This window comes from Pomacea canaliculata, linkage group LG5 (assembly GCF_003073045.1).
Source record: "Pomacea canaliculata isolate SZHN2017 linkage group LG5, ASM307304v1, whole genome shotgun sequence".
NCBI classification, from domain to species: domain Eukaryota; kingdom Metazoa; phylum Mollusca; class Gastropoda; order Architaenioglossa; family Ampullariidae; genus Pomacea; species Pomacea canaliculata.
In genome coordinates this window covers 30,535,662-30,556,430 of record NC_037594.1, presented here as the reverse complement: position 1 = coordinate 30,556,430, position 20,769 = coordinate 30,535,662, and the positions used below count along the sequence as shown (strand labels likewise).

The 20,769-nt window shown below is 39.7% G+C and overlaps 1 protein-coding gene across 1 annotated transcript; it reads right to left on the bottom strand.

Annotated features, from left to right (window-relative positions):
* Positions 1-6,476: 6,476 nt before the first annotated feature.
* LOC112564709 (general transcription and DNA repair factor IIH helicase subunit XPB-like) lies at positions 6,477-20,766 on the bottom strand. Its single transcript, XM_025239718.1, is given in 22 exon segments — positions 6,477-6,827; positions 7,077-7,193; positions 9,209-9,357; positions 9,511-9,628; positions 9,878-9,974; positions 10,310-10,446; positions 11,425-11,490; positions 11,977-12,179; positions 12,806-12,925; positions 13,726-13,902; positions 15,296-15,359; positions 15,361-15,403; positions 15,810-15,881; positions 16,535-16,749; positions 17,225-17,344; positions 17,776-17,850; positions 18,181-18,222; positions 18,224-18,337; positions 19,008-19,088; positions 19,700-19,830; positions 20,016-20,108; positions 20,497-20,766. Coding segments are annotated over 22 exon segments (2,379 nt in total). The 5' UTR covers positions 20,525-20,766; the 3' UTR covers positions 6,477-6,710.
* Between the last annotated feature and the right edge of the window lie 3 nt (positions 20,767-20,769).

Below are 20,769 nucleotides of genomic sequence, written 5' to 3'. Positions count from 1 at the left end.
GTGGTTCTCAAAGTATTTCGGACCGCGGACCACTTTATTTAAGTAAACAATATGGCAGACCACCAAGGCCTAAAAATAACTCTGTACTGTGAGTTTCAAATTTAAATTGCACATTTGTTTCATTACAATTCAAGACTAAATGTACTTTTGTGACAGTAGTATAGTAATAAGTTGACATAAAACTGTACCTCGTTCTTTGTAATTAAAATGTTAATGCGAGGAATGCATCACTTTAAACATCACTTTGCTGACATATGATGACTGTCAGCCGCGGACCACCTGACTTATGCCTGTGGACCACTTAGTGGTCCGAGGACCACACTTTGAGAACCACTGGTCTATAGTCGATCGCACGCTTGCATCACACCGGGCTTCCCGCTTCTCTGTTGTAAGAACGGTGCTCCAAGCTAGCTGGGCTTCCTCGAATGGAACAATTTCCTCCTCGATCTCGTCCTCTTCGCTTTCCCACTGCACAGCATCTCCTCCGTAATCTCCTCCATCGTGAAAGACCCGCCAGATGTGACGCGCTCACGGAATTTCACAACTCGTGCCTTTACAATAGTGGCATAGTAGCGAGAGTAGGAGGTGGCATAGTAAATTTATTTTACATTGAATTTATAGTCGGGGCCCAGCAAAAGTGGCATAATACCGAGAGTGGCATAGTAGCGGGGTGGCATAGCAGAGAGATTTGACTGTATTCAACTTTTTTGTATTATTTAATCACAGCTAATGTGCTACAATTAAGGAATGGGAGCTGGTTGTGTATGTGGGAGAAGAAAATAGTAATTGATGGAAAGAAAGGAAGTAAGAGAGTTGAAGGGAGCAAATAATAATTTATGTTGTAGACATGAGGCACTCCTCTTGGTTTTCCTATTGTTGACTTTTCTTTGTATTTCTTTTTCTTTTTTTATTGTTTTGTTTTATTTCTTTTTCAAATTATTTGTTTTGCTGCAAAATAATTTTTCATTATAACATTTGTTGAAACAGAATGTTGGGATAGAATGTTTTTTTGGTTTCTTGATTTTTTTTGCTTATTGCAATTGATGGCACGATAATTGCAATCTGTTTTTTAATGAGTTTTATTACATTGTGGGTCCCTTGATATGCATATGAAGATCTTATTCCTACTGGAGAATAAATTACTCCAAATGACTGAATAATTTACATCTGCATGTAAGAATTTCTTATTCTGAATTAATTGAGAAAATTTATGTTTGCAGTGTTCAAAGAATGAAACAATTTTCAGCAGATACATTGTTTTGTTTTGTTTGTTTGACTTTTATGATACAAATGTTATATTCTAGTTCTAGTTTATTAGAACATGAAATTGCAGGTTTTCTTTTTCAGATATTTTGCAATGAATATGTTGGGCTGGTGTTTATTAAAGAAAATATCACATGCAATGTGAATTTTTTTTAATGTGGGAAATGGTAATTAATAAAAACAGTTCATGAAAATTACTTATTGAACTTCAAGGAGTTGTCATCAAGCAATAGCAGAGAAAAAGAGAGAATGAATGAAAGAAGGAAACAAAAAGTAAATACAAATATCACATCTTCATCCTGCTGTGTGACTTTTTTAGACATAACTATAAGCACTGTTTAAAAAAATTAACCATTATTATTATCTCTCTATTATCAAGTATTGAGTTAATGATCTTCATGATCAGACACAAACTTTATATTATAAAACTTCTCATTCAAAAATATTTATGTTGGACTTACACAGAGGAATGTTGTCAGCACACTACAAATGATAATTGCTTCAAGACACACCAACACTTCGCCACACTGTCCACACACACAAACACTTTGCCACACACACACAAACACTTCGCCACACACACACACAACACTTCGCCACACTGTCCACACACACCAACACTTCGCCACACACACACAAACACTTCGCCACACTGTCCACACACACACACTACCTGTTGTACACCATAAATCGAGTTTCTGTTCAGACCATCTCCATTCTAGCTATGGTGTTAGCAGACGAACAAAGAGAAGTTTATTCTTGCAGCTCTGTGGCGTCAGTCTGATGCAGCATGATTCGCTTCCATTGACGATTCATATCCAGTTATTTTGAAGCACTTAATAAAGGCTGGCGAAAACTAACAGTACTTATTGTCGATATTTTCCAAACCTCCCCAGGAAACATGTTGTGATGCACGATTCCTCACTGAGAACACCGGTGCAATGTTTCCCCCGTGGAGCAGCTAGAATAATGTCAGTCGACTGCTGACTCGCAGACCTCATCGTCGTGGACAGCGTTGGGATTACGGGGGGTCACCCGAGGTGACAACAGTTCGTGATGTACAGAGTGCAAGCTTCAATGCTGCTTCACTCACACTGAGGTCGATGACATCTCCCCCTGGTCTGCTGTCACGTGTCTCCACCCGACCGTTACGTCACAAAGAGTCGACGCTGTATGTTGTCCCCTGAACCATCCACCCCGGGTTGGCTTCTCCCTTCTGTGTAGGGTACGGCCGAGATTAAAGAGTGTCCGGCATATTCGACTAAAGGTGATGTCTCACTGGCCACCAGTTCACCTGGGCGGAAGGTCAGTTCAGATGTCTGAATACTTCCTGATGCTGCCTGATGCTGCCCTGATGCTGCCCTGCTCCAGAGCGTGCGAGGCCCCCAGTTACACGTGCAGGAAGTAACGGAAAATAGCACGTGCCTGACAAGTACAGTCTCCTCCTCACATCTCTCTGCGGTCGGTAGCAGTGGTATGCCTGGAATACGGGGTGGAGGCTGAAGGTCACTTTGAATCTTTACAAGAGCATCAGTCGATCAGCTTGAAGACACCCGACTTGAACTTTAAGTTCTGATTTCTGTTTTGAGTCTGTGTACCTCCACTCTCCCTCTTCTGATGCTGCAATGAGGACAACTGTTTCCTCCCAGGCTGCTTACTAACCTTTCTGTTGTCTAAACAAAAACTGCCTGCTACGACCCAGCCTCACCACCTGTTTTTTCACGCTGAGGCCTCAAGAGTGTCAGGTATGAATTTCAAATCCCGCATCAGGTTTGCCAGCAAACACACACGCACGCAGTTCGATCTTTCACGCAACACGTCAGGCGAGAGCTCGGACCAGGTCGATGAGGTCAATGCGTACAGAGGTCACAAGGCTAAACGAGTTTTGTTTTCAAGGTCAGTTCGATCCAGTTTCTAGATCTTGGGAGTGGTCCACCGTCTCTACCTTATTGGCATCTGACTGAGTGTCGACGTGCAGGGACAAACTTTCCGAGAGGAAAAGCGCAATGGAGAGGTTGCCCATCACTAAATGCCACTGACAGCAGGGTCCGGGTGGAAACCAGTAACAAACATGTTCCTCCGTGAGGGAGGGAGCCAGGCGCGTGCACCGCCATGCGCCACCTTCCCGCCAGCAAACCACGCGCGTGCTGCACGTGCTGTCAATGGCTGGCGGCCTCTTGCATTCCCCAGGTGAAAAAACGGTCTGACGCCGCGCCAACCGTCTGGGCGTCGGGCGTTGATGCAGATTAGCAAGAAAGGAAGGAAAGGTAAGATGTTGTAATGGGTGGTGGTAACGCTGGATTGTTGCCCGTAACTGAATACAGACACAGTCCGTGAACACATTGTCTACAAGACTTGTATACCCGAGCTGGTACCCGTGCATGCTCACACACCTCTCCACTCCCACATACAGACCACCGTCCCGCTTGTAGAAGATGATCTCACTACATGTGGTGTACCAGTGGGGTAGGAACATGCTCGGATTTGAGGGAGGAGGACAAACTCCATGCTGACAGTGAACAACATTCACAGTCTTGCCTCCTCAATATCTTTTTAAGGAGGGGGATGCCTGGTTTCTAAGCCACTGTGTACAGTGTTTGACCGAGGTGTAAACAGAGATCAAACAGGTCACAAACTTCATTCATCTATTATCTTTATCTTGCTAGGTGATGCACTTAGTGGGTGATAAGTCAAGAATTATAAATTATGTTATACATTGAGAGATGGAAGAAAAAGAAAGTCCAAGCGTGTGGGTTCATGCTAAGGTGTGTTGGAGATTCTGAGGATGTAGACTGTTCTATTATCGCGAACGAAAAAGAAGACATACAGAAGATAAACACAGTGGAGCTGTATTTTAACACAGTAGTCGCATTGTGTTCACGTGCACCTTCAAGCAGCAAACAGATTAATAGTGAGTGAGATAACTACACAGTAGCAGCTCGCTGGGTAGTGTTCAAACCACACCTACTCCCCTACCCCCGCCTGCCACACGTGCTGTTTGTGTTTTTGTGAACAAGCACATAAAAGGAGGCTGTATTCGACCAACAGACCAACAGCTAGTATCAGCTGGGAGGCCACGTGTCGGACTAGGAGGACCCGGATGCACAGAACACCGCTAGCTGGCAGCTACACCCACGTTTTAGTTTAGTTTTAAATTCATTCAGTAAATAAACAGCAACAACACACGCACGCACCTGAGTTATAACATTTTACAAATAAAAAAAACAAACTATTACGGTGTTACCAAACTAACAAAGCGCCACGTAACTTGGTTTTTCGTCAGGCTTGAAGGAAAGCGAGATCTTTAAATGCACGAGGTGAGGTGAGGGTAATTAGTGTTTACACCGAGCCAGTACTAAGACTATATCACTGCAAGGCAGCCAGGTAAACAGACGTCACATGCAGAGAAAGAACAGTGTGCCCGAGACGAGAGCTGAACCCAGGACAGTCAACCTTCACTAGGCGCTAACCGTTGCCCACCGGGCCGCCCACACGAGGCAGAGGCTGGGGATTAAAGAAAAATATTGAACCTAGTGCTTGTAGCTTGACTGGTTCAAGAAAAATGGGGAGGGTAATTAAAAGTTCTGGTGAAAGTTAAAGCAAGGATATGTATGATATATATGTATGTCATTGGGCTAGGGAAAATGTATCACCCTCCACACCCGGTCCCACTGTCGTGCCACCCCACTTCACTACTTTACCACTCCTGGTAATTGCAGATTTGAAACTTGACCGCCATGTGCAATATAGTCTTCTTTTCTCAGAGATTTACTTAAAAGAAGAAGAAAACAGTATTTTGTTGGAAGCCAGGCCGCGGGCCCACATACACCACCCCTGCCCACATACCACCTCCCCCTGCCCACCTGTCGTCAGACCTGTATGTAACAATGTACGTCGCACGCCGTAGTGACGTTTGCAGACGATGGCACATACACGACTGTGAGCAGTACAGGTGAACATTCTCGTGGTGGATAGTATGGCCGCAGGCCAAGTGTAAAGATTTCTACAGACGGACAGCAGTGTCTAAATTTCGCCGCTGTGTTTATGTGGACCGCTTTCTTGTTGACATAAATACAAAAGCTGGGCGTCGGGGGTTTTCTCCGGGTACCCCGGTTTCCTCCTATATGGTGCGAAATCACCTCAAGGCGGAAGCACTTTCCTACTAAATAAACCAACCAACCAATACCCACCCACCCACCCACCCACAAAAGAACAGAGGTCAGGGTTAGGGTTAGAGCTGCACTACAGATGCGTTGACAAAAGGAACGAGCTTCAGACCCGTCCGGTACATTTCGCCAGATTCTGAGAGCATTATTTGTCCCACTTTCGTATGAAAACAGTTGAGATTGGAAGATGCTACAGTTCATTTCTTGCACAAACGCCTTTGCACGAAAAAAAAATGTCGCTTGCCGGTACCGTCAACTGGCACTGGAGTATGAGAGCTGTGTGTACCCCACGACTGTGTAAATGTTGCGGTGAGGAGAGGGAGACTGGGCAAGCAACCCTCATTTCCTACGTTACATGTATTGGTCTTACATTCTCCTCTGTGTTTGTGTGTGTGTTTACACGCGGACGTGTAGGGAGAAATATGTCTACATCTTAAACAACTGAGGAGACGATTAACGCAGACGATCGCCTTCAGGAGTTGGAGAATATCCTTGTACCGTTGAACCACTGTGAACCGAATTATCTGTGACCGAGTGGTGGGGTGTGATGGTGGTGAAGCGTATACTTCCTATGCACTCAGACTCAGGTAGAAACTGTAAATATTTATGGTCTCTGGACACAGGTAGAGCGCTAGCAGGTGTTTTCTCACCTTGAACTGTCCCTTCGCACGTCAATCTAGTTTTCACCTCATTACAACTATGACGTAGTAAAGCGATGACGCTGATCCTGTCCTAGGATCAACTTGAGTTGAGCGTATCTTTGCCCTCGTTTCCCAGCTGTCGTCAGTTCCATTCCCTTTCAGCTGAGACAGGAATCATCATCATCATCACTTAAACGGCTGATGAACATGAGCGCATGTAGTTGATTTCGATGTACATCACATCGTCTGTGTATGGGTGTGCACGTGTAGTGTGAGAGATCGAGGCCAGCATACTTTCTGTTTTTGTGAAGCGCACAGAGCCTGTTAAAGCGATGTCTTCATAGCAAACAATATTACCAATAATAATGCTTATTATTATGACATAAGAAATCAACCATATAGCAAATCTTCCTGAAGATGTTTATTGTTTTGCATTATGTAACATTCACCAAGCATGTAAAGCAATGAACCCAATAACTCATAAAAATATATCAAAGTCAATACTGATACATGAACTTACGCATTGTACACATCCTCATACATACATGAATGTCAGTTTATATGAACACTTCCATACACATTCCCACTCATATATACACACACACATGCTGAAGATCTGAACATCTATAAGGTAGCAAACTCAATGCTTCTTGAACTTCTTGAAGAGTGGATGGACAGCCTTTCTCTTGTTGTATTCCATATAGATAGTGTCATCAGCCCCCGACATAGAACTCATATTTCCCACTTTCCGCTGCACCTATAGTAGACGTCAACAAATACAATTGCTGCCTGTTCATTTCTCAAACCCCTAAAACTACCTACGACTTTCTTAAAAAAAATGTTTTTACATTGTTTGATGCACCAAATATCCATAATGAAAAACAAGACAATCATACTTTGCAGGTAATTATCCATTGATACGTAGTGTTTAATTCCTATCTTCGCATAGTTTAGAATTATTTTTATGAGAGTAGAAAGCAAAGTTGCAAAAAGAATGTTAACTCACTATGACTCGGCCACCCTCGCCAATCACCCTTTCCTCCTCTGCATCTTTATCAGTGGCAGCAAGGACCTTCTGCAGAAGCTGCATTTGTTCCTCCTTGGTTCGGTACAGCAGGTCCTCCTGGTGCAGCACACACAAACAGGACAGTCAGGAGGCTGTGTACTAATCACACTAACAACTACTGCTATATTGACATCACAAAGAAGCCATGTTGTGAAGAAAGAGGTAAGAAATGAATGCAGAAAATGAGGAGGAGGGAATAAAGACCTCTCTTATTCCCATCATCGTGGGTCTTTTCCTTTATGATGTCCAGTACAACTGTACTACTAGGATGGCCATATTTAAAATAGTGCTGTACCAGCTGAAGTAATAGAGACAGTAGCTATGAGTGAGTATTACAGCGGTGACTGTGACAGTGAGGGTGAGAGGTGGGAGGCCAAAAAAAATTGAAATAGTAGTAGTAGTAATAAACATCTAGCAGAAAAAGCAGGTGCAAGAGTTTTTGAAATGTTAGTAGTAATATACATTTACTTCTGTAGCTAGTTCCCCTACCACGGCACTCGCTCGAGCAAACTAAGTTTTAAAAAAAGGTGGCCTTGATCCAGCATAGAGTAAGGTAAGTGCCTTTACCCCTTCAATTTTGGCCTGCTCTTTGTTGCTGTCCATAACTAATGCGTTTGCTATTGCCTCTCGTGATCTCTGATCTTGCAGCGCGTAGGCGTGGCTCCAACCTGTGACCTGTGAATTACCCTCGTTCCCTGGTCCGTTGAAGTTGAAACTTTGCTTGGATGGGCACCCGGCCTTGAGTTACACCGATCCCCCGCAGCGCCAGCAGATAATCCATGTCACTTTTAGATGTCGAGTGAGAAATATGTGGGGCTGTTTGTTCAGCCGCTGCGTCCCCTTCTGGCCATGGGCCGGGCCGTCTTTTCTGGCCACCTCCATCGCCTCTGGCTCTGCTGCTGACAGCTGCACCTTCAAGGTCGTCACCTCTCTGGCTGACTGCGCTGCCTTTGTCGTAGATGTTGGTTTTCTCGCCTGGTGGTCCGACGTTCATTCGAGGTGCCACTTTAGCTCGTATTAGTCCTTCACTAAATCCAGCTTGTGCCTGCTCCTGCCCCGGAGCTGTTGTACAAATCTATTCCAAAACCTGAGCGCAAAACTACTGCTGCATCGCCCCGCTGTATGTTTCCTTGATCCACTGCTTTGTCCATAGATCTTTGAGGCAGCAGCTCCAAACCACAACATCCTTTCCCTTCTGCTATTTACCGGCGTAAAAGCCGGCAAGCAAGTCCCTCATGGTGCCGTAAAGCGAGTCCAACTTCATTATCAGTCTGTCCCCACAGTAGAAATGAGGCTGCGCATAAGTAGCGTGGTACCGGCACGAATCGCCACTCACGCCGCCTTGCAACGACCGACTTGCTGTCTTCAGCATTGCACATCGTTCTACGGAGAAGCTGCCTCGAACCTCCAGAATTCATCCGTGATCATAGAATCCTTTGATTGCTGCACGGCGCTAAGCACCGAAGTTCTTAGCATCCGGGGCTGGACAAGGAAGTCTGCCCATTGCACAGCGACATTGTGAGCTACCCTTCTTGGCAGACTGGTTGACGAATGTCTCTTTGCACGTAGCGAATTCCTCTGGATGCGAAGCCATATACACATCCACTGCTGGAGGTCTCTTTCCGCTTTGTTGTTGGTATTCTTCAAAGCTCCTTGGAAGCCTCTAGCAGACGGTGTTCATTTTCCAAAACTGGCTCCATCGTTTGCCGTCCTGGTTTTACTTGAGAGCGGAGTACTTTGCAGCAGCATGTGATCTCCTTTATGACAGGTCCAAAATTGGGCGCCATTCTTCTTCTTCTTCTTCGTCGTTCACTCGGGTGCCATTCAAATATTAATAGTAAAATAAATCGAGCAGAAAAAATAAGTATCAACATGGCAAAAGATCCAGTATCATTGAAAAAAAAAATAGAGTATGTACCTTTGGCTTTAAGCACCAGCCACTAAATTCTGTCAAACTTTCACATTCCCTCACATGTTAACCACCATTTCCATTTTGACTGCCCATCATCTCAAATTTCTCCAATGCTGTGCTCACATAATGAAATAACATCACTCTGTGCCTGTCCCCTCACCTCATCTAAGCCATCTAGCCTTGTGATGACCTTGTAGCTGTAGCCCTGGTTGACCAGAAATCGCTGACGCTTCAGTGAGTAGGCCATCTCCATTGTGTCTTGTGATACCAGTGAATAGAAGTAGGCATTGTATTCTTCAGCTGCTGAGCCTGGTCATTAGAAAATAACTGTTCTGAGATCACAAGCAGATTCTTATTATTTCTTTCTGCAAATAACGGGTCATAGCGTTGCTACACTAAAACTTTTACCTCACATTACTCACTAGACACCAAGGGGAAAAAATGCTCAGATGCCCAACTAACCTTTCTTGGCTCGCAGAATTCTACCCAGGCGCTGGGCCTCCTGCCGACGAGACCCACCATGAGCTGATATTTGGATAAGCACATTGGCTTCTGGCAAATCAAATGATGTGTCAGCCACCTGTCACCAGTAAACCCTCATAAAGCTTGGAAATTTATGTGCATATGAAAGTATACAATACTGTTTCATCCCAAAAAATAAACTACAGTACAAGTTTATTGTTTCTATCCTTCAAAGAGTGATTTAGATTACTCTTTGTGTATAGATTTACTCTCAACGATTCATCTGCACAAACAGCTCACGTGGACACATGTACACAAACACATCCACAAATCGCAACTACCTTCCATAGGTATTGGTACTACACACCTTGGAGACAAAGATTGTGTTGACCTTAGGATTATGCTGAAAGTTCTGTAGGATCTGAAGCCGCTCTCCCTGACTAGTAGGACCATACAGGTAGGGTCTAGGAATGAGGAACAAGTTATTAAGAAACAAGCTTGTGAGACAGTGTGGTTACCAAATGATCTAAGATATAATGTAGATGACCATCTTTCAACTTTGTTCTTGTTACCCAATTATTTGTGTTTTCAATATTTGTCTTAATAGGTCATTAGTCCTGTTGTTTATCCTTCTGTCCTTTTTGTTGTCATATCTTGTTCTTAAGTGCTAAGAGCACTCTCTTTACGAGCACTGAGTATGCGCTTTATAAATTACATGTTTATAATTAGTTTTAAAACACATTAATAGACCATGGTAAGACACAAGGGCTGGATCTGCTTAATGTTGCAGTTCACTCACTTGTTTAGCGTGACAGCATAATGTTGAAGGGCAAAGACATTGTCTGAGAAAACAATAATTTTATCATTTCTCCTCTCGTGATAGCGAATCAGGAACTGGCATGCTCGGAACTTGTTTGGGTTCATGCCATACAGCAACTTGAAAAAAAGTGTACAAAGACTTCATTTACCTGACATGAAAAAATAAATTTTATTCTTGGACAGTATTACAATTCTTTGTCTATAACCACAGTTTTAAAATAAATATAACGATTGATTTGACCATTTCAGCGATATAAGTCATGCTGGTATTTTTGTTCCAGAATATTGTCTCACATCTACACACCTTATTCATGCAATATATATAAAAATATTGCAAAGGAATTAGGCGAGATCTCTAAATGTTGAGACAGATTTCAAACTTGGTCATTCAACGTCAGATTGAGTGATATGCTGTTATACACCAGTTCAATGCCACATGTCAATAAAGGTCTTTTATGATGGAAGCAAGCTTCCTTTCAAGGAACAGGCACAGAAAGAAGTCTTTCAAGAAAGAAAGATTTAGATCTTCCAGGGATAGACAACAGGCATGTTTCCAGCTGGAGAAAACTTGCCACTTGCCCTCAAACATCCTTTAAGTGAAGGGCTGGTGAGCAGTCACGATTCTGTCCACTGCCTCACTAGAAAAGGTCTTTCTGGCAATGGCCGCCCGGAAAATACCAAGATGAAAGTTCTACAGCACTGGGTGAAAAAGGGAAAGCCTGGGCTATTTTAAAAAAAAACTGAGGAAGAGTAGGCACAGCCCGAGGTACTTCGAGGGCCACGTCTGCCAAATCTGATATTCAAGCCTTTTCTCATCTCGTGGAAGTGACTAGAAGCAACCTGGCCACAGAACTTCACCAGTGAAGCACTCTGCATGCTAGGAATATGCTAGCTTACTTTCTGGGAGACAACTTTCGACGGTTAAAGAAGCTAGTGTATTTTTTATCTCCTATGGTCATGTCATCTGGTACAAAGAAGAAATATGCATACAGCTAAAACAAAATGTGGGCATATTATGCAACTACTACTTCCATAAGAAAATAAACTTTACCTATAAATTGAATGTTCTTTTAAAGAAGATACTAGATAGCTTACCAATTTTTTTTGTGACTTTGTACTCAAATACTCTCTGTAGAATTCTGGGGTCATTGGGCACCATACCTGAAAAGTCATAGCGGTAGTGGATCATTTCACAGCCCTTACACATATTAAGATTTAATATCTTAAGGATAAAACCTCTTCATAAAAAAGGTTTTATTTTTTAAAAAGTGCACGAAACTTGCAACTGCTGTTTGGGTTGTAGCAGCCACTTGCCTATTAAAAAAAAAAAAAACAACCAAAAAAAGTTGTCTCTGGATAAAAGAGTAAGACTATTTACATTAACTTTAGGATGTAGCCTGACAAACCCAAATACAAAGCCTCATGTTTTAAAAGAAGCATAAATGAGTACAACTGCTATTAAAAACTACGTTAAGTGCAAAACACAATCGATCTTTATTCTAGAGAAGGTCACAAAATAAAAGTTTCTTACAGAGCAAGAATCAAGCTGTAAACTCCTTTAAGGATCATCTACCATTGAGTGAGCTGTGGGATTTTATGCCCAGCCATGATGAGATAGGGGTAAAACCATCCAACAACTTTACAAACCTCTGCACACTGAACACGTGCAATAAAACCCAAGTTCTGAAGCTCCATCCAGTTGGCCTCATATAGCTTGGGGCCAATTAGGAAGTTCAGATCTGCAATTTTGTCATCTTCTCGCACTAGTGTAGCAGTCAGCCCCAGCTTGCAGTGAGCATTTACAATAGTTAACACTCGTCGAAACATTTTAGCAGGGATCGTCTGTACCTCTGCAATATTTAAAATCAGATTTTATGGATTAGAACGTTTCCTGTGTTTTGCCACTTATCTGTGTGAGCCCTTAATATGTTCCACAAAACTGACATAGGGCATGAGTTAAGCAAATCTGGCTGTTATGATTAGTCTGATGAAAACTTCTTTCCTATGGAGAACAAGATGGAACCCATAACATTCACATAAACTTAGCAGTCATAAAGTTTCAGAACTGTTTTACTGAGTTTTCAAAGTAAAGGGAATGCAACTGAACATGTAAGATTAGCAACAAGTTTAAAAAACACCACTTCTTAAAGACAGTGCTTATTCCTTTTCTCTCTTTCAATACATTATAGCTACTTTTATCACACAAATACATGTATCCTCAACTATATTAGACCACCATCACCTCACTATACCCAAAAATAAATATGCCTTATGCTTCTGGGAGAGGGCACAAATCCTAGCCAATCAATCATTTGATTTTATAAATCTCACAGTTGATGGTGCCCTCATCTTAACAGCAATCCATCCAACCCCTTTTTATTATAGATTAAGAACTACCACCTGCAAAGTATGAACCATTCCACTCCCTCTCATTTAAATGTGATGAAGCTATAAAAGTATGAACCATTCTACTGACCATCTAGCACCATCAGCCCCCATTCCTGGTTCTGTAGCCACTCCATCATCTTCTCTGCTTCATAGGAGCGTTTAGTGGTATGCGCCAGCATTGAGTATGTGCTGATGCACACAGCACAACCTAAAAAAGAAAATGACAAATTATTTACAACACACTGTAATTGAAAAATCTATTAGCACCATCAGACTCAAGATTTTGTAAATATTATTGAAATGTGATAATTTCACGAGTTTGTCTCCATTACATCTTATAAGAATTGAAATATATTCTTAAATTCTTCTTATAAAACTGTTTTTGTCCATCTGTCATGCTATCTGAACATGTAAGTGCTACAGATGCATCCTCATGGATACAGATTCTATATTAATTTAATCAAAGATAAAAAAATAAGGCAAAAATAAGTTTTATGCTGAGCCAGCAACTAAGGCTATTTCATGGCAAAGCACCCAGCCATTTAAACTCCAATTTTAAGAAAATCATTGCTCTTACAAGGTGTTAAACAAAATACAATCATTAATCAATCTTGCATAAAACTTTAACCTCATAGTGTACTATTCCCTCTTAACAAAGAATAAATTCAGATCAAGTAATTTACACGTTTTTGAGTGATCAAGTACTCCCCATAATCCAGCAGCTGGTCCCTTTCAAAATACTTTGATATAATCCCCCACAATCCAACCATAAATCTATCATTGACTTAAACTCCTTATAGGTAATACACTATTGCAGACAAATAATGAGCAATATGACTTTGGAAAAAAGCATGTCTGTTTGAAGGTAAAGAAAGGGCAGGGAGGAATACACAACAGCAAACTGAACCCTGCAGAAAGTTATAAGGCTTTCAAGAACCCCAAAACAGGTCTAAATTGAAGAAAAGCAGAGATATATAAACTAAAAGCCACAAAAGCAAAATATATTACCCATTGGCTTGTCTTTGGCATCTGATGTAAAGCGGCAAATGAGACTGTCATCAATTGTAGACCACATTTTGAACTGAGAGCGCCACTGTTCCACAGCAACACCTGAGGTGGCCAGACACAGGCATCTCTTGCGAACAGTACAGGCTGCTGTAACACCCACTAAAGTCTTGCCAGCTCCTGTATAAATCGGAAAATGTAGTTCTTTAGACTTTACCTCTTTCTGTTGTTCTTTCTGTTACTGCTATTTGTGCATTTACTATTGCTTGGTGATATGTTTGCTTCTGGCAGAAAAAAGTACTTTAATTCAGCCAATCCAGACGGATTTAGAGCATGGACGTGCCCAGAACAAGGCAGCATAACTATTAGATCCTGAACACTTTACTCCCTTCACAAAGGCTTAAAAATGAAGTAATAAAACAAAACGCTTTGCCCACAAATTGCAAGCAAAAGTCTGAATAGAAAATACTTCATGTGGGGTGTACCTAGGCTTCTTGTCTGGATTACGATTGCCATAAAAATCTACAAGCCCTTGTTAAAATGTGGTCTAAAGGAGAGAATTAAAAATGGAATCAGATATAGTTTTACAGTATCTTTCACATATATTCCTCATCTGCTACTTGTTGAGGTTGTATACAAGACTTACTGACAAGAAAACTGTTAAGTTCTAACATGTTGTTTTAAAAAATCTTCCACAAAAAAATGGTTACCTCTGTGAATACTCCTATTGAAATTTTGTTTCTTTAAATTAAGTTTCCTTAAGTTTGGTCAAGCAGTTAAAAATGGTGGAGTGGATCATAGGAGGGAGGGGCAGGTATTTTCTCTGCACATGAGCAAGTCATGTTTGGTTTTCTATTTCCTATGCTTCTGACATTGTACTAGTTAAAATCATTTTATTTTAGAAGCTGACATTTGATAAAAATTGACATTTGACATTATTGTATCTCATTAAAAAATGACTTCTTAAAATTGTCTCTTTAACATCTCTACCTTATCATTTTAATTAATAAAACAAAGGTATGCTTCAGAAGGTGCTAACACATTTTTAAAAGAATTTAATTTTGTGTCAAACTCATTTTTTTTTTTGCCAAATCTGGTGGCAAAAATGGTTTATTTTAATGATGACATTATTGTACAGTTCTGTGGAAGAGCTGATGCAGTCTTCCTTCTGTTTTGACCATGCAATGGCTTGTCAACTTGCAAGATATGTGAAATGGTGTAGTATCTGACTACCAATACATTGCAAGATCCCTGTGGACCGGTGCAAATATAATGAAACCAGAAGAGCAACAGCAGTATATCATAAGTATGAAATGAACAGATGCTGTCTGATGGTTAGGTCTAAGACCAGCTTATGTGACCATTACATTGTTAGTTAAAGAAGACCAACAGCTGATGAAAAAAATTGAAAGTTGTAGAAACAAAAGACCACAGTCAAGGAAATAGCATAAGGATAAGGATACCAAGAAGTGAAAGTCAAAAAACACAGTAAAATCAAAACAGATGAATGCAGAAAAACAGAAATGCAGCAAGGTCAGCTTCATTGCTAGAAGCTCCTGTCGCCTAAACTCACCACAGGGAAGTACAATGACACCAGACCTAGCTCTCCCATTGCCAAACATTTTCCTCAAACTCTTTCTCCTGGTAAGGCCTTAACACTGTGGATGGCTTCAAATCAATGCTGGAAACACAATAATAGCATATAAATATTTCCATATGATAATATTTAATTATATCAATATTTCACTCCTTGACAATTAAATAAAAATTTTCAATCAACATTTCAAAACTTCTGAAATCTCCTACAAATGAAATACACATGAATCAGCTCAAAACAATGCAACTAAATGTATATGCAAAATGCAAACTAAAACAAACCAGGTAATGTATATAATACTGAATGAAAGGCAAATTAATGGAAGTAAAATAGATATTTCAATAAACTAACATAAAGATATAAATAAAATGCTTAAATCTTATGCACATAATTACAAATGTAATAATTAAATTTACATTGTATTGCTCTTGCCGTGATAAGGATACCTATATTATTAACACGTTGTCATTGTCAGCAGCAATCCACTTACTTAATATCTGGATTGACAGTGTCATTCCTAAAGTCATACTCTGCCAGAAGTGGGTACTCAAGTTCAATGCATCTGCAACACGAAAGCATGAGAACCTTTATGTTACTAATAAGTTACCTGCTCCTTTGCCTAATGTACTCTACAAGTTATTTGTGTTCCTATGTGATTGAGTGATTCTCTTCTTACCTGTCCTGCATTCTTGGTTTTCCTGTTAAACAATAACTCTCGATTAAAAAAAAAAATTTCTCCCATGGATGAATGGACATTTGCAAAGTTTTCTATGCTGGCCTTTCTTTTGCTCATTTGCATTCTCTACCACATGCTCCAACATGGCTAATGATGCTCTCTTCAAGCCTTCGTTCAATTCTGCCTAGAAAAGTTTTTTTACAATGCTTTCTGCTCCAAGAAGAATCACTTACAGTAGGCATGAACTATTATCCCTGAAGCCTAAGTTTCCTGATCGCCTATCACCAGTTTGCAGTACACTTCATAATTTGAAGATACACAGCCATTGTAGGAAAAAACACTGTACACGCTGATCACATCAGTGACTCCACTAACCACCAGGCCAGAACCTCTCCCGCAATGCACTTTATCCAAAGACTAATTTTCTGAACTTTTAAAAGCATACTCACAAAAGCACAAAAGTAAAATACACAATATAATTCAATCAAAACTGCACACTTGAGTTCCATTCACTATCATTGTAATTAAAGGTTTCTCACTTTTTCTGAACATCTTCCACGTTCTCCTGCTTGATCTCAAATGATACTGTCTTTAGTTGGCCCTCCTCCTCCTCTTCCTCCTCCTGATCCATCTTTTCATAAAACATGAAAATGTCATCGGGAACTTCTTCCTTTTTGTCTCCATCTGTCTGCTGAATATCTGCTGATGTGCCTGGCTGTGGGTCCTCCACCTTTGTATTTGTTGTCTTCTTCAGCTGAAGCAAGCAGTTAGTCCAAAAATAACTTATCAAACAACATATCCAACAGTAGTTCCAGAAAGAACTGAGAAAAGAAAGAGTCTGGTTAAACTTGTGAAAAAAAAAATTCATCATTTTCATTCTCTGCTTAAGTTCAGCTTTATTTTTCAGAACACTTTGGATCTATAGTAATCTCTAACAAACAAAAGAAGTGACATTTTGTCTTGAATCTGCACTTCCATTACATAAGCTCCCTGACTTTGATATTATAAATGATTGGCTTTATTCTCAGGTTGAAATTTCATCCTGAGATTTAAGAATCTGATTTCCTCCCTGCTTTTGATTGCATGCTTCCAAATATATTTATGGAAAAAGAAAATCAACAATAAGGTGACCACAAAATGGCAAAATGTCAGTATTAGGAAATATAACCCATTGTACCTGTAAAGCTGATAACAGACAGCTCTCCAGCTATAAATATAATACATTCTACCTGTAAAGCTGATTTACTTGACAGCTCTCCAGGTATAAAGCTATCGCCAGCTTCCTCATCTTCCTGGCGCTTGCGACTGGACATGATAGCTGGATCTTTAAGAAGTTTCTGCAGCACTTCCTGTTACATAACAGCTGCTTGATATATATGGATGTCAGCAGATGACTCTATCATCTGTTTTTATTAAAGATTTACAACTGTGTAGTTTAATCAGAATTACTTCTATGATTGTTAGCATGTACATATAATGATTAATGTGCTACATTTATAAAGTTATTTTGTAGTAGAGATTTGATTTTATTTCATTAACAGAGTCCAGAGAATCAAAAAAAAAAAAATTACGAAAGATTTAAAATACTGGAAAGATTACAATCTGTAATCACTAATTTTTTATCTGTTATTCCAGTGACTTTCAAAATAGAACAAAACTTATAATGCCTCTTAAGTCAATGCTAATTTTGAGTTTTAGTCATTCAGTTAGGAATGCAAACACAAGAATACGCATTTCAAAAGCTTACAAGGCTTCAATTCTCATTGTTCTGAAAACTTACTGGAAATTGACTCTCCACAAAATAGCGGTTATGTTTCAGTACCAGCTTCACTTTTCCATAGCTAAGAGTACAAAGCTGCCCACAGAGAATTGATTTTCTGAGTAATTTTTAACTTGCCAGCTCTTAATTAACAATTTACTAGAAGCCCATTTTTATGTCAACATTATTATTTTTACAATAAAAAAATCATATTTTACAAACTTTGTGCTATAATGGGGTTATCATGATTGTCTTTTACTGTGTGAGAACATTTTATAACTTGCATCAAGCAGTCACACTGTACACAGATTTAGTTTTCTGCATTTGTGTTTTAGCCTTCCACATGAAAGTATAACCACTGCCAAGCTAAAGAGATATATGAACAACTTTTAATAAAAACAAAGTGGTTTCGAAAAGAAAAGGTACCTTTATAAACTCAATTATGCCTTCATGGAGTGAAGTCTTGCTTCAGCCGTCTCAAGTATTCAATGATATCATTGGTCTGAAGTCCCACAGATACAGCAGCATATAAGGAGTATGCTGTCAGCTTATACTCATGAATATGTTCTGGTCGGCAAACAGGCTGCAACCCAAAGCACACTGATGATGCACAACTGCAAATATCTAACAGAAGTCTGTATCTAAATAACAATGATGATGAAGGTGATGATGACGATGACGACAACACTGTTGTGATGATGATCACGAATTTACTGATTTATTTCCTACCTTGGCAGTGAGTTAAATGCACTTGAACATTAAGAAAAACAAACACAACAGCACAAATTATAAACAAAAACAAAATGAGGAAGGAAAGGAAGGGGAGGACTGATTGATTTCTTTTTTCACTGGAGCCTTAGGCCCCTTTTAAAGAAATAAGATAACTACCTACTGTACATATCATGACAAAGTGTACAGGCAGGATCTTTAAATCCAAACATCATAATATGATTAAGTCTTTCTATCTATGGCACTGCTCTTTCTCTGGTCTTAAATGCATAAGGAAGAAAAATACATGGAATAGGCAGACAAAAACAAACTGGATTTAATCTTCCCTAGCATTTCCATATAAAGGGCAGATAAGAGAAAGGGGCAGAGAATTCCAAATATTGGGGACTGAGAAGTGTCTGCTGAATTTCATCCATTTGCTTCAACTAAATAAGACCAAGCAGCACCTAACAACATTTCAGTTCTAAAATTTGCACTTCTTGTAAGCTTGTACATCTGTATTTCTAAGATTCTAAAATGGGTACCTCAGCAATGGCAATCAGAAAGTCATGAGCATGCTTGTAGACTGGAGAAAAAGATTCCAAAAAAATGTGGCCATTGGGTGCCTAGAATTTGAAAAAGAGAGTCAGTCAGAAGTGGTTAAAGTGTCATCTGTTTTCATATTACTAGCACAAAATTCATTGTGAATAGTATAAGAATGACTAGTAATAGCAGTTTCCTTAACAATAACAAACTGATTAGTATTTTACACTGTATCAGAAACTGAGACAGTTGCATGCACTGAAAAAAATTAAAAAAACAAAACAAAAACTAAATTCAAATCTTTATTGTTGCTTAATTCAATCTTCATACCCAAGATATGGTAAACTTTGTACTCTAATTTACAGCATTTCACTGCCCCTATTGCCATTAGGCCAAGAGATTACCTAACAATCCTGTGAGGGTTGATGAATAAAGGCAGAACCTAGAAAGCAAAACGGTATTTCTACAGAAAAGAAGTGACAAGACGTGAAAGAGATACTAAAACTCATCGTGTCAGTGTCATCGAGATGCAAAAAAATTACCCTTAACCAAACAAATGCCGCATTGAGCTTTTGGAGAAAAAAGATATTTTATTACTCTGATATTTACCTACCACATATGTAAAAATGTGCTGTTCTAGTATACATATAGATAATTGAAAAAATGTAATTCAAAACAACAGAATGATACATACAACCCACAGAGGTCTTGAACCATGGTCCAATTTTAACTCCAAGATTTTCCTGTAATCTTGTGCTCCAAACTCATCTGTTTTGGCCACTTCATCTCCTTTCTCACAGTTCTGAAGTGCTGCTAATGGCACCTCTGCAAAGTACAATTTATGAACACCAGTATAGCTGAAAAGCTTTTTAATAAGCTTTCAGATATTTATAAACACATAAATGTGCCCACAAAAAGCCTTCCAAATCTGTGACATGTAGGAATATTTATATCACAATAATGAAGAGATACTCATCTGAGCACAATATTGTTTTGCAAAATGAACTTACCTTTGGTGACTTCTCCTGAATCAACAATATCGTCATCATCCTCCACTTCATAATAATCTTCTTCCACCCGTGCTCGCTTGACTTTTCTTTCTTCTGAAACGGCATGGTTATAAATGAGTGTTCAACTATCTTAACTAATATTCTTGCCTCTCACCGCACCTATGTTCTTGATGTAGCACTAATCCTTGCATGTGCTTTTACATTTTAGTCACTTAATTACCAGAAGCTCTATAAAAGCACAATAATTCTTTCATATACTATGATTGTCTATTATTGGAAATTAAAATTGTATCTTTTGTGTCTTGATTTTGCTGTCTGTGCTGTTTACTAATAATTATCATTATGTAATGCAAAAATGTGTACGTAAATGGTTACAATATATTTTTCCTGAACATCAAGCAGAGCTTTTAATATTTGCGAAAGTAGTCACACTGCGAGTGTACATTGGAGTTGTCGAGATGCACTGATTTAGCATCAATACCTTTTCGTTCTTTTCTGCTGCCTCCCATAATACAATAATTTTGACACACCACGAGGTATAGCTCAAATAATGCTACCTTTCATTTCATGTTTAAAAGCATTACAGGAATACTTTGGGTTATTTAAAGTTAATGACAAACGGGTCGAGCCGCGTTTTCACTGCCGTCTGCTCGTCACGTTTCTCTCGTTTATTGCCGTCAACTGGTCGCGACGAAGAGGTAAACAGTCACTTGGATCATGCACTAAGATCCCTGGACTGTTTTCCCCCCAGTTT